The sequence below is a fragment of the Ranitomeya variabilis genome, chromosome 4, assembly GCF_051348905.1.
Source record: "Ranitomeya variabilis isolate aRanVar5 chromosome 4, aRanVar5.hap1, whole genome shotgun sequence".
In the NCBI taxonomy this organism is placed as follows: Eukaryota; Metazoa; Chordata; class Amphibia; order Anura; family Dendrobatidae; genus Ranitomeya; species Ranitomeya variabilis.
Window position 1 is genome coordinate 696,674,118 of NC_135235.1, and position 13,878 is coordinate 696,687,995.

Consider the following 13,878-nt stretch of genomic DNA (forward strand, 5'->3'; position numbering starts at 1 on the left):
ATATACTCTTTTTAGCTAGCGGTATAATCCAATCAATAATATATTTATATCAGCGGTCTGGACTAAAATATAACTTTTAATATAATTTTACCAATAAAAAAACAAAAACAAAAAGGTGCAAGGTGCTTAAGACGTACAACACTCAGATACTAAGGCTATGTGCACACGTTGCAGATTAGGCTTAGGAATTTCTGGTGCGAACTCTGTCTCTCCTGGCAGAAAACGCACCTGCGGTTTTTTGTGCGGTTCCACAGCGTTTTTTTGTGCGTTTTTGCTGCGTATGGGTACAAAAACGCTGCAGATTCACAAAAAATAATTGACATGCCATTTCTTAAAAACCGCAGCGGATTTTCCGCAAAGTGTGCACAGCATTTTTTTCTCATTGATTTACATTGTACTGTAAATCAATTGCGGATCTGCAGTGTTTCTGCACCTATAAAAAACGCTGCGGATCCGCAGAGAATCCGCAACGTGCACATACCCTTAAAAAGCATTGGAATGCATACAAGTAACATAGGTTGTAAAGCTGCAGTAGCATCGTACGCAGTGAAGAAGCAGTGACCCACAAATTCAAACACAAAAGTCTCTTTTAATGTGTTTCTTAACAGCATTAAAGTCTAATTCACATAAATGCATATAACTTCAGTGGATATTATCAGCGACCAGTTTACACCAGTTCAAAGCAATACATATCATATGACTTTAGATTTGCGGTCCCTAAACAGGCCAGACTTCCCTTGTCCAGTTTCCCTGGGCGACCGCACGCCATCTCACAGTCTCTATATGTCTCGATACACACAGCCTCATATGTTGCAGACACTACACTCGCCAGCCCTCCTCTGACTAGTTCTCGTGGGTGTCCTGCATCGCTGTATCAGTCTCTTTATAGACTCTTTACTCACACAGTCGTACACAGTTCAGGATATCCTCCGGATAGCAGCCGGGCACCATATCCACCTGTTTGCAATCGTTGCACATGTTAGTCCTCTTTCGGGCACAGGACATCCACCTCTGGGCACAGGACAGTCCACATCCGACTCCTTCGGGCATAGGACATCCACCTCCGGGCACAGAACTGTCCACATTTGAGATCAGTTCCATGGACGACTTTCATCTCTGTGTACGCTGCGGGTGCCAGGCTATTCAGCTGCCCTGGGTGCTGGCTCTGCTGTCCTGTGCCTCCATGCACTCTGCAGACCAGCACACACCAGACTGATACTGACATGCACCTCACACACCTGATATGACCTGACCCCTGACACACCCATACCCCTTACTGCAGGGTTTTTAAACACACACAAACCTGTGGCTTTCAGCCACATGGAAAACCCGGACCGGAAATCCGTGACTCTCATGCACACCTATGGACTTCATCCGTCTGCATGCACATTCTGGAGAGAACAAACAGCGCCCCCTAGCTGTATCAGAGGCCACAGCCTCACAAGGTATACTTCAGATGAACCTCTTGTATGCTCGAGACCAGCTCCCAAATTCACTTAGTGTAAACCTGTATATATCTGATAGTCCTGTGTGATTAGGCTTTTATGGGCAATTCATTTATATTGTCCCTATTGTCTCAATTCCACATGTCACAATTTATCCAGCAACACTTAAAACATAGTAGACCCTATATCTTTTACTTATCAGATCCACCTGTTTTAGCCTTATATCCTATGTATGGTGACATAACCATCAAATCTATGCACCAGACTATAGGGTCCTAAAGCATTCAGAATGTTAGTTCCCGGGTCAACTCGGCTTTATAAATTTACTGCAGTTATTTTTTTACCCATCTCCTTCACAGGTTTATGTGGGATTTTCTAACATTTCTATCAACATGGCAAATTAGAAGGATCTCACCCATGCGAATGTCTCATTTTCACATACACCCCTCATTCTGAGTATAGTGGTGGATCCTGTCCCCTTCTGTTCCTGACGCGTTTCGTTATCCTCATCAGGGGTTAACATTGGGGTCAGTATAATGCCATAAGTGAGACGCTGTCTTAAGCACCTTGCACTTTTTGTTTTTGTTTTTTTATTGGTCAATTATATTAAAAGTTATATTTTAGTCCAGACCGCTGATATAAACAGTGCCTATATACCCATCACACATTCTCCATCCCATAGTCCAGTGCCCATATACCATCATACACATCTTCCATCCCATAGTCCAGTGCACATATACTCATCATACACATCCTCCATCCTATAGTCCAGTGTCCATATACCTATCACACATCCTCCATCCCATAGTTCAGTGCCCATATACCCATCATACATATCCTCCATCCCATAGTCCCGTGCCCATATCCCCATCATACACATCCTCAATCCCATAGTCCCGTGCCCATATCCCCATCATACACATCCTCCATCCCATAGTCCCGTGCCCATATACCCATCATACACATCCTCCATCCCATAGTCCTGTGCCCATATCCCCATCATACACATCCTCCATCCCATAGTCCCGTGCCCATATCCCCATCATACACATCCTCCATCCCATAGTCCCGTGCCCATATCCCCATCATACACATCCTCCATCCCATAGTCCCGTGCCCATATACCCATCATACACATCCTCCATCCCATAGTCCCGTGCCCATATACCCATCATACACATCCTCCATCCCATAGTCCTGTGCCCATATCCCCATCATACACATCCTCCATCCCATAGTCCTGTGCCCATATCCCCATCATACACATCCTCCATCCCATAGTCCCGTGCCCATATCCCCATCATACACATCCTCCATCCCATAGTCCCGTGCCCATATCCCCATCATAGACATCCTCCATCCCATAGTCCCGTGCCCATATACCCATCATACACATCCTCCATCCCATAGTCCCGTGCCTATATACCCATCATACATATCCTCCATCCCATAGTCCAGTGCCTATATACTCATCACACATCCTCCATTCCATAGTCCCGAGCTGGGTGGCACTGAGCAGGGAGTTCCTGGAGATGAGCTGTTATGTAATCTGGCAGTGCGGCTCTCTGTGCGGCCGCTGATGATGCGATTTTCTACGCCGGTAACAATAGAGCACAGCAGTAATAGAGGAGGGGGTGATTAATTTCTGTCATGTGCTCTCTGCTCCTTTCTGGGAGGCAGACAATGGCTGGAGCTTATGTCCAGGATTAACGTAGTCAGGCACGGTTTTTCCAAACAAAACAGTCCATATGGTTTATTAAAGCTTCATAAACCGCACCGTAAGCCAGGTTACACATCACCAGCTTACACATAGTCCATTACTTTAACACGTGGAGCCTTACAAAACATTTACGTATTAAGTTGCGTCACTAAACACGTTGGTTCTCTCCTGACCAGTTGCCGTGGGTGACCGCACAGTTCATATGGCAGATACACTTCTATGCTATATATTACAGTACATGATAATCCCCCTTGTCCGGAGTTACCTTCTAGGAGCTCCTGCTCCTCAAGCTGACTCCAGGTCAGTCCACTCTTCCGGGAAAGCTACCTCACGGGGATCACCAGCTTGCCTGGCCGGCACACCTTAGTCAGTCCAGACCCACCGAAGGATGGTAGCTTCCCCAACACCGATCGACCAGGTCCACAGACTCAGAACCACGATCACACTGTGCTCTTCAGGACATCCATCCCACCTGGGACTGTCCAACACAGAGACATGCGGCCTGTCCAGGTGGTATTCAGGACTTTGCCCAACACCGCAGGCATGTGACCTGTCCGGGTGCTATTCAGGACATCTGTCCAACATCCCAGGCATGTGACCTGTCTGGGTGCTATTCAGGACATCTGTTCAACACCCCAGGCCACCAGGCTAGTTTGACCCTCCCATCTCTCATGACTAGCCCTGACAGCCTCCCATTAGAACAATTACACAAACTTGTGGGACTACAGGTCCCAGAACCACCTAACTTATTTCAGGCTAATAGCGCAGAGTCTCCTCCTCTGCGACACACATACCGGCCATTCCCCACAATACCGGACTTTGTCACCACAGCCATGCATGCAACTGCCATGCACTCTCATGGCCTCAATACGCCTCCGAGCGTATACTGGGGAGACCATGCAGCGCCCCCTACCTGTAACAGGGGTCACTGCATCACAACACATACATACATACACTCAGCTTTATATATACATATATATATATATATTTTTTCTTTACATTGGAGGGCCCAACTCCAGCTATTGCTGTCAGACCTGTGATTTCTGTCAACACCACTGTGTACAGGATAATAGAATATAATAAAGTAGTTATGGACGAGACTTAACTAACATTGTGCAGTGACTCTGCTTTCTGTATAGTGACATATATTTCTTGTTGCTGAAACTATGATTTTTTTTTCACTTTAACCCCTTTTTAAACCCCTCTGATCAGTGTGATTATGCAACATACACGCCTCTGATGGCTTCCGTGATGCCCTGTACTACTGTAGTGCCGTGTATCATCACTGCTGTCAGTGTAAGGCTGGGTTCACATTGCGTTACTGTGTGCACGCTAACGGACAGCGTTGCACGGCGAAAATGTCGCAATTAACGCCGTGCAACGGGGCCGTTAGCGTGCCCATTGACAGCAATGTCAATTTCTCCTGCAGCGCATCACTAGCGCGTGCCTTTTTCGGCTCGCGCTAGTGATGTGCTGTTCTTCTGTGACGCGCCTCGGATGCTGCTTGCAGCGTCCGCGGCGCGCCCGAGGTCCGTTCCCCGCTCTCGCAGATCGGGGATCTGCGAGAGTGGGGACGTTAACGCGACCCCAAACACGGCCCCTAAATAAACATTGCGTTAGCGCAATCCGCTAGCGCTAAACGGATTGCCCTAACGCAATGTGAACCTAGCCTAATACTAACGGCCCCAGACACATGAGATAAGTGTTGGCTGAACGGTCATTTGGCAGACCGCCATCTCTCCCGACTCCCCCATACACACAAATATTCCAGCTTTCCTGTGGTCTGTATGAGAGAGTCGCCTCCAGACTCCTCTAGAGGAGGATTATCTACAGGAAGAACAAACGGATTATCCTCTGAAATTCAGGATGTCAGATCCTTCTCTGCCCTGACATCATCTGTCGGGAGGCCCCCAAATACATTATATAGTCAACCAAACCCCCAAAATCAGTGATTTCCTGGAACTTTAGTCTTAGGGTACTGTCACACAGTGCCATTTTCATCGCTACGACGGCACGATCCGTGACGTCGCAGCGTCGTATGATTATCCCTCCAGCGTCGTAGACTGCGGTCACACTTTGCAATCACAGCGCTGGAGCGATGCTGAAGTCCCCGGGTAACCAGGGTAAACATCGGGTTACTAAGCGCAGGGCCGCGCTTAGTAACCCGATGTTTACCCTGGTTACCAGCGTAAACATAAAAAAAACAAACAGTACATACTCACATTCCGGTGTCTGTCCCCCGGCGTTCTGCTTCTCTGCACTGTGTAAGCACCATAGCCGGAAAGCAGAGCGGTGACGTCACCGCTGTGCTCGCTTTCCGGCCGGCAGGCGCTCACAGTGCAGAGAAGCTGAGACGCAGGAGGACAGACACCGGAATGTAAGTATGTACTGTTTGTTTTTTTTACGTTTACGCTGGTAACCAGGGTAAACATCGGGTTACTAAGCGCGGCCCTGCGCTTAGTTACCCGATGTTTACCCTGGTTACAAGCGAACACATCGCTGGATCGGTGTCACACACAACGATCCAGCGATGTCAGCGGGTGATCAAGCGACGAAAGAAAGTTCCAAACGATCTGCTACGACGTACAATTCTCACCATGATGTCTGATCGCAGTAGCGTGTCAGACACAACGATATCGTAACGATATCGCTAGAACGTCACGAATCGTGCCGTCGTAGCGATGAAAATGGCACTGTGTGACGGTACCCTTATGTGTATGGGGGCGTTAAAAGGTAACTTATTGGACGTTGCCTCTGGCCTGGCCTAATAGACCATCATATATTGCCGTTTTTTTTGTTTTTACAAGAATTGTTGGAGCCAATTCGTTTTTTTTAGAAACATTTCAATATCTATTTTTTACTGGTGTTTTTCCTGTAATATAGGAAAGCCTAAGGCCAGAAATAAACCCCATAAATCACTGTACATGGAGACTTTGGGATCAGATCATTTCTGTTCGCGTTGATTGTGGAAACAAAAAAGCTTTTCTAAAAGTCTCAAACTTCTGTGTGTGAATCAGACCTGAGATCTAACGTGATAGAAGATTACAGTGCGGGGAAGACGGGAAACCTTCATATAGACGGCCGGTGGTGATGGAGTCAGTGATGGACTCTGGACAAATATGTTTCTAGAGCCATAGTAGAAGATGAAGATGTCGTCCTCATCATGAAGTAGTTATTTCTCCTGTCACCTGTAATGAATATCTCCTGCAGTATTGCTAATGCCGATTCCAGTGTCGGTAAATGAGACGAGAATTAGCGTTATGGAAGATGAGTCTATGAGAAACGTTTTCAGCTGCCGACTCCGAGGAAGAAACTGCTTGTTGTCTGTGGCCTAAATATATAGGTTTTATTAGTAGATGTAAAGAAGAAACTAAATACTGTAAAATAATAAATCTCCTCATATGTTTCCCTTATTATCTCCAGTAATTGTATTATTACACAGGATTCTTATGTTACATCGGCTCATCATCTTCTCATTCAGGTCTCTACAATATTGGATCCTCTCAGTGAAGATCTTTTAGATAAGAGAATTTTCCTGATTTACCCATCAAAGATGGATATGGACAGAGACAAGATGGCCGAGAGGATATTACACCTCGCCCTAGAGATCCTCTTCCGGCTTACTGGAGAGGTGAGAGATTCTGATGAAGTCACATTACATCATTCTTATCTATGGGAATAACAGATCAGATGGACAGAACTGGAGAGGTGAGGACTCTGGAAATGTCTGTAGTGAGATTTATTAATGTGTCTCTCCATTACCAGGGTTACACAGTGGTGAAGAAGACCTCCAGTAATCGCTGTCAGGACCCTGTGTCTGAGGGATTGGGAAGACCCCTGAGCCCAATCATGGGGCCTCCACCTCACCCCCTGATACATGAGGACATCAATGACCAGAAGATCCTAGAACTCATCTACAAGATGATTGAGCTGCTGACTGGAGAGGTGACACTGTTGGGAATGCTGGGACATTATACATTAACACAATGAAGAGAACGGGGGAATGACGGTATCATTGTATGTGTCAGGTTCCTATAAGGTGTCAGGATGTCGCCGTCTATTTCTCCATGGAGGAGTGGGAGTATTTAGAAGAACACAAAGATCTGTACAAGGACGTCATGATGGAGGTTTCCCAGCCCCTCACATCATCAGGTAATAGACAGGACTAAACACATACAGCCTATAATTATCTGTATGTAAAGAATTAATTCAGTCCCTGTATGTGTTTCCTCCAGATCTATCCAGTAAGAGGACAACACCAGAGAGATGTCCCCGTCCTCTTCTTCCACAGGACTGTAAGCAAAAAGATCCCAATGTTCCTCAGGATCATCAGGTAGATGGAGAGAAGGTGTCATGAGATCTCCCCTGTGATGTGTAGATGGCTGTGAAGGTCTTGTGCTCAGTCTTGTTTTATCCACCAGTATTATATGCTTTATACTTGTGTAATGAGAACGGTGGAGATGGTAGGATTAGAGCTGATCATAGATGTGACTTCTCCATCTGTCTGTGACTATTACAATATTTATTTCAGGGGGAAGATCTGACCCATATTAATTCTACAGAGACATATGTGAGAGATGATGAGTGGTGTAAAGAGGAGATTCCTACATATGACTACCCAGGTGAGTAGTAACCACTAAATGCAGAGAAGTCACAGATTCTTCTCAGTCACCGGCTGTGGCTGCTTTATCGGTGGTGTAGTCGGCCGTATCACAATCGTGCTATCATCATTTTGCCTCCCATCCACAACATTCTCCTCAACCAAAAACTGTTCAAATTACTTTGGGCATTGAAAGCTCTTTTCTTTAGACCTTACCACCTGGAGGCTCCACCTACCCCCTGGGTTTAGGAGACGCTGTTTCCTGCCCAGATCTGTGAACTATAAAGTCAAGACGGCGTACGTAGAATGTGCTGACAAGTTAGAAAATAACTTGAAGATAAATATTATGATGGGCCTGTAAGAGAAAGCGGAGGGTAATGATGATGTTGGCTTCCTAGAACCCTGATATCTTATTGGATGAATCTCCCTTCTCTCCTTTCTGTGCTGCTGAATGTGATCATATGGTCCGTACAAGACCAAGTCCAGTCTTTCTGGCCAAACCTCTCTTTTATGATCGACAACATTAAATGTGCAGTGAGGCCAAGTGTGAATTTCTGGACAATAACAGAGTTTCCCTTTATCCTGACTTTTCAATTTCTTTCAAAACCGACCAACTTCAAGGAGGATTGTGATCTACATAAAACACATTCCACCTGTGCCACGATATATCTCTGAGCTGTGCGAGGCTGATGGCTGTAATATAATAGATCAAGGGGATCACAGTCCAAAGGTAAACGGAGGTCCTCAGAAAAATAGCATAATAGTATAGAGTTAGACCAATCTGAGGACTTTTAAGAATCAAATGCCAAAAATATAATTTTATTTGATGAATTGACCAGTCATACAATGTACCAACGTTTCGGCCAAAAAAGGCCTTTATCAACGCAGTTATCTACAAGATAATACAACAACAAAATGGTCACAGAATTAATAATGAATAAATCAAAATATAAATATATAAGCTGGTCAAATATAGATCAGAAGTGAACACAGGATTCAGTACGCATCTATATATATATAAGGCATCATGATTACTCGCTAATCCCGCCCCCTGCACAGTAGCTCCGCCCCCCACACATCACCACACACAATCCCACCCCCCACATTACCACACTCAATCCCGCCCCCCACCTCATCACCACACACAATCCCGCCCCCCCACTACATCACCACACAATCCCGCCCCCCCACCACATCACCACACACAATCCCATCCCCACCACATCACCACACACAATCCCGCCCCCCCACCACATCACCACACACAATCCCGACCCCCCACATCACCACACACAATCCCGCCCCCCACCACATCACCACACACAATCCCGTCCCCCACTACATCACCACACACAATCCCGCCCCCCCCACCACATCACCACACACAGTCCCGCCCCCCCACCACATCACCACACACAATCCTGCCCCCCCACCACATCACCACACACAATCCTGCCCCCCCACCACATCACCACACACAATCCCGTCCCCCACCACATTACCACACAATCCCGCACCCCACATTACCACACGAGGCTCTGTCCCCACACATTACCATACGAGGCTCCGTCCTCACACATTACCACACGAGGCTCTGTCCCCACACATTACAATACGAGGCTCCGTCCCTCCACACGTATGAACTCGAGTGTGAGAAAAGTTTCAGAAAAATTCCCATGCTGGAGTTCATATAAGTTTATGCCAGCAGGGGGCGCAGCACTGCAAGTCTAGGTAGCTACGTTCCCCTGCTTCCCATTCATTCTCCAGTTTTTACAGGCAGGGGCGGCTGCATTAGCAGGCTCCTGCTTGTAAAATTATTTAACCTCTTCTGATGGATTTACAGCATGGGACATGACTGAACGACGGAAGGTATGGAATATTGTTGTTTTTTTTTAATTTTAACTTTGTTTTAACCCTTTATTACCCCATATCCCTCCCGTACTCAGGAGTGGGAAGAGAGTGGCCAGGTGCCAGAATAGGCGCATCTTAGAGATGTGCCTCTTCTGGGGTGGCAGGGGGCAGATGTTTGTAGCCAGGGAGGCCAATAACCATGGTCCCTCTCTAGGCTATTAATATCTGCCCTCAGTCACTGGCTTTACCACTCTGGCGGAGAAAATTGCGCGGGAGCCCACTCCAGTTTTTTCCGCGATTTAACCCTTTATTTTAACAGCTAGAGCCCAACATTTACTAAATTCAATGATAAAACAATACAACATACACGACCTAAAAAAACAGGTATAGCTGCTGATAGAGATACAAGGTGCACTAATTCCCTATAGGGCCAACTATCTGTCCCCTACCTTGCAGCTTAGGTTGGCACCCTATAAGACCTGCGCATTGGCGCCCCCGCTCAACCAAATATGTAAACTTTTAGAAATTAAATGTGCTTAGCTTATAGCCTTGAGTATGCTTTGCTCGACGTGTTTCCCCTCTGTAGGTTCATCAGGAGACATACCCATATCATAAAGCAATAACTTATCTGACTTTGTTCTGGGGAGCGATAAGCCCTCTGCCGCAGTGGGGAACAATATCCATCCAGCATCTGCCGGTCTCTATCAGCCTGGAAGGCATTTAATTGCTAAAAGTTTACATATTTGGTCATATCTAGTGTCACTGGGTTTATGGCTATTTTTGCACTTTTTTGCACTGTTTTTGCACTTTATGCTGCCGTTAGGGCATACCTGCCTTGGTAATAATAATCTGTATAGTCTGTCACACCTTCTTCTACCTCAGGGCTTAATAGGGACAGACGACAAGAGCGGGGGCGCCATCTGCGCAGGTCAATAGGGTGCCAACCCCCGCAGGCAGGTAGGGCGTATTTTTTAGGGTACACCTTAGGTTCATTCATAGGCAATATATGTGCAATACAGCACACGAGTGTTTAACATATACACTCATTATACAGCCTTTGTACCACACAAATAGATGTATGTGCAAAATATATTTTTCTCTTTATCTAGTGCTAATTTAGTCCAAGTGACATGTGATTGTTTTTTGTCTTGTCTGTCTGTATGGTCTGCTGTGTGTAACCTTTTTTCCTCACGATAGGGCCTTATAGGGTCAGTTGGGGCTAGTCAACGTTGAGCAGGGGCGCCAATGCGCAGGTCTTATAGGGTGCCAACCTCCGCTGCAAGGTAGGGGACAGATAGTTGGCCCTATAGGGAATTAGTGCACCTTGTATCTCTATCAGCAGCTATACGTGTTTTTTTAGGTCGTGTATGTTGTATTGTTTTATCATTGAATTTAGTAAATGTTAAGTTTTATTGGTGTTGTTTACTGTATTCATTATAGTGTCATGTATCGGTGAGCTGTTAAAAATAGGACACTTTATTTGATATTCTGTGAGATATTAACAGCTAGAGCCCCCAAATTTTGCACACAGACACTTCTAACATTAGTAAAGAGGAATATGTAAAAAAAATAAGGGATATGAAATGGTGTACTGTATGTGAACCATGTCTCATATCCTGTCGGGTTTGGGAAGGAGATAGCAAAAGCCGGCATTTGAATTACCAGCTTTTCTGCTATCTAGCGCTATGTGAAATATAAATATATGTGTGTGTGTATATATATATATATATATATATATATATATATATATATATATATATATATATATATATATATATATATATAATTTCTCATTAATATATATATATTTAGACTGTATGTATGGTTTTACTAATATTTGAGGCCATGGATCCATTCTATGTCCGTTTTGCAAGCCGGCGAGATTTCGTACGGATGCCATACGGATGTCACACGGATAATTTGATGCGAGGAAATCGCATCCTCACACTGCACACGGATCACTGTTTTGTAAACATTAGTGCGATTCTCGTCCGTGTTAAACGGACCGTATTTTTATATGTTGTGTGTGTTTCCAGCCTTATCCTCATCCTCATCATTCAGATCCACTAGATCACCAGGGTTAACATGCTCTGTACTGTTATAGGCCGGTGAATTTTGGGCAAGGGGGCTGTGATGGCACTATTTATTAAAAAAAGGACCCCCCATTTGGGAATTGTTTGTCAGCTCATGCCCTCCATTACAAGTCTCAGAGACCCACACCACTACATTGGGCCTACTTCTTAACTCTGTCTCCTGCAATGTCTCCTTTAACTGCCACTAGATCACCAGGGTTAACGTGCTCTGTACTGTTATAGGCTACTGAATTTTGGGCAAGGAGGTTGTGATGGCACTAGTTTACTTATTAAAAAAGATACCCCCCATTGGGGAATTGTTTGTCAGCTCATGCACTCTATTACAAGTCTGAGACCCACACCTCCTACATTGGGCCTACTTCTAACTCTGTCTCCTGCAATGTCTCCTTTAACTGCCACTAGATCACCAGGGTTAACGTGCTCTGTACTGTTATAGGCCACTGAATTTTGGGGAAGGAGGTTGTGATGGCACTAGTTTACTTATTAAAAAAGATACCCCCCATTGGGGAATTGTTTGTCAGCTCATGCACTCTGTTACAAGTCTGAGACCCACACCTCCTACATTGGGCCTACTTCTTAACTCTGTCTCCTGCAATGTCTCCTTTAACTGCCACTAGATCACCACGGTTAATGTGCTCTGTACTGTTATAGGCCACTGAATTTTGGGCAAGAGGGTTGTGATGGCACTAGATTATTTATTAAAAAAGATACCCCCCATTGGGGAATTGTTTGTCAGCTGATGCACTCTATTACAAGTCTCAGAGACCCACACCACTACATTGGGCCTACTTCTTAACTCTTTCTCTTTCAATATCTCCTTTAACTGCCACTAGATCACCAGGGTTAACGTGCCCTGTACTGTTAAAGGCCGGTGAATTTTGGGCAAGGGGGCTGTGATGGTACTATTTATGAAAAAAAAGACCCCCCATATTGGGGAATTGTTTTACAGCTCATGCCCTCCATTACATCTCAGAGACCCACACCACTACATTGGGCCTACTTCTTAACTCTGTCTCCTGCAATGTCTCCTTTAACTGCCACTAGATCACCAGGGTTAACGTGCTCTGTACTGTTATAGGCCACTGAATTTTGGCTAAGGAGGTTGTGATGGCACTAGTTTACTTATTAAAAAAGATACCCCCCATTGGGGAATTGTTTGTCAGCCCATGCACTCTATTACAAGTCTGAGACCCACACCTCCTACATTGGGCCTACTTCTTAACTCGTTTTCCTGCAATGTCTCTTCCTTGTCTCATGACCTGGGTAAACGTGTTCTGTATTGTTATAGGCCACAGAATTTTGATCAAGGGTGGCTGTGATGGCAATAGTATATTTTTAAAAAAGGTACCCCCCATTGGTGAAACCACATCCTTGTTGGCAAAGACTTCATAACATTTGTGTATCTGAAAGAGCTCACTTGAAAAGCTCCTTTTTGTGTTGCCTGGTTGCTCACATTGGACACAATACACTTCATATAAATTTAATAAAGCACTGCTGTTAGTTTGGCTCAGTAGTTCATTACAAATATTTTTTTGTCCACTATATTAGTTTCTCTCCTTGAGAGCCATAACTTTGGCTGCATCAAATGTACAAATGGCGAATATACAAATGGCGATTTGGAATCCAGATTAAAATACTGTATACCGAATGCATTCAGACAATCACATAGCTGCATTTCTTGTAAAACATTTACAGATGTGACAGACAATGCTCATAGTGACACAATCTTGAGAAATGTTTGTTTATTCACTTCACACACAGTTCAAAGCCTCTATGTGTTTGCTGTTTGTCACTGTAAAACATTAAGGTTTACTGAAACTCTGACTGTGGTGGTTTGATCAAAATCCTTGTGGCTTTTATATTCTAGGGGTTTATGGCCCCTCATCTGATGACTCCATGATATCTTAGTTTCATCCAACCTTGAAAAGTGGCCACTTGAAGGGCTGGGTGAAACTAGAGTTACTACATAGTGTAAATCACTATATAAGACCAGAGAAATATGACTAAGACAGATGCCAAAACTGGGGTACCTGTACATGTACAGTATGCTGATACCTGCATAATTGGGGATGCCTATGCAGTGTAGGTAATCTCCCAGGGGTTCTCTTTCTTGATGTTGCTTCTCTGAGATTCTAGACGGATGATGTTTAAGAGCCTCTTGTTGATGAT

At 44.9% G+C, this 13,878-nt stretch overlaps 1 protein-coding gene across 3 annotated transcripts in view; it reads left to right on the plus strand.

The window, feature by feature from the left end:
• Positions 1-13,878, plus strand: part of LOC143767748 (oocyte zinc finger protein XlCOF8.4-like) — a 64,628-nt gene that overhangs the window by 40,085 nt on the left and 10,665 nt on the right. For 2 of the 3 annotated variants that reach the window (XM_077256267.1, XM_077256269.1), the window contains exons 1-5: positions 6,441-6,796; positions 6,931-7,110; positions 7,194-7,317; positions 7,401-7,498; positions 7,697-7,787. In XM_077256267.1, coding sequence (XP_077112382.1) covers positions 6,719-6,796; positions 6,931-7,110; positions 7,194-7,317; positions 7,401-7,498; positions 7,697-7,787 — 571 coding nt within the window. In that variant the 5' untranslated portion in view covers positions 6,441-6,718. Of the gene's footprint in view, positions 1-6,440; positions 6,797-6,930; positions 7,111-7,193; positions 7,318-7,400; positions 7,499-7,696; positions 7,788-13,878 lie in introns of those variants that run through there. The other variant, XM_077256268.1, reaches the window with a different exon arrangement.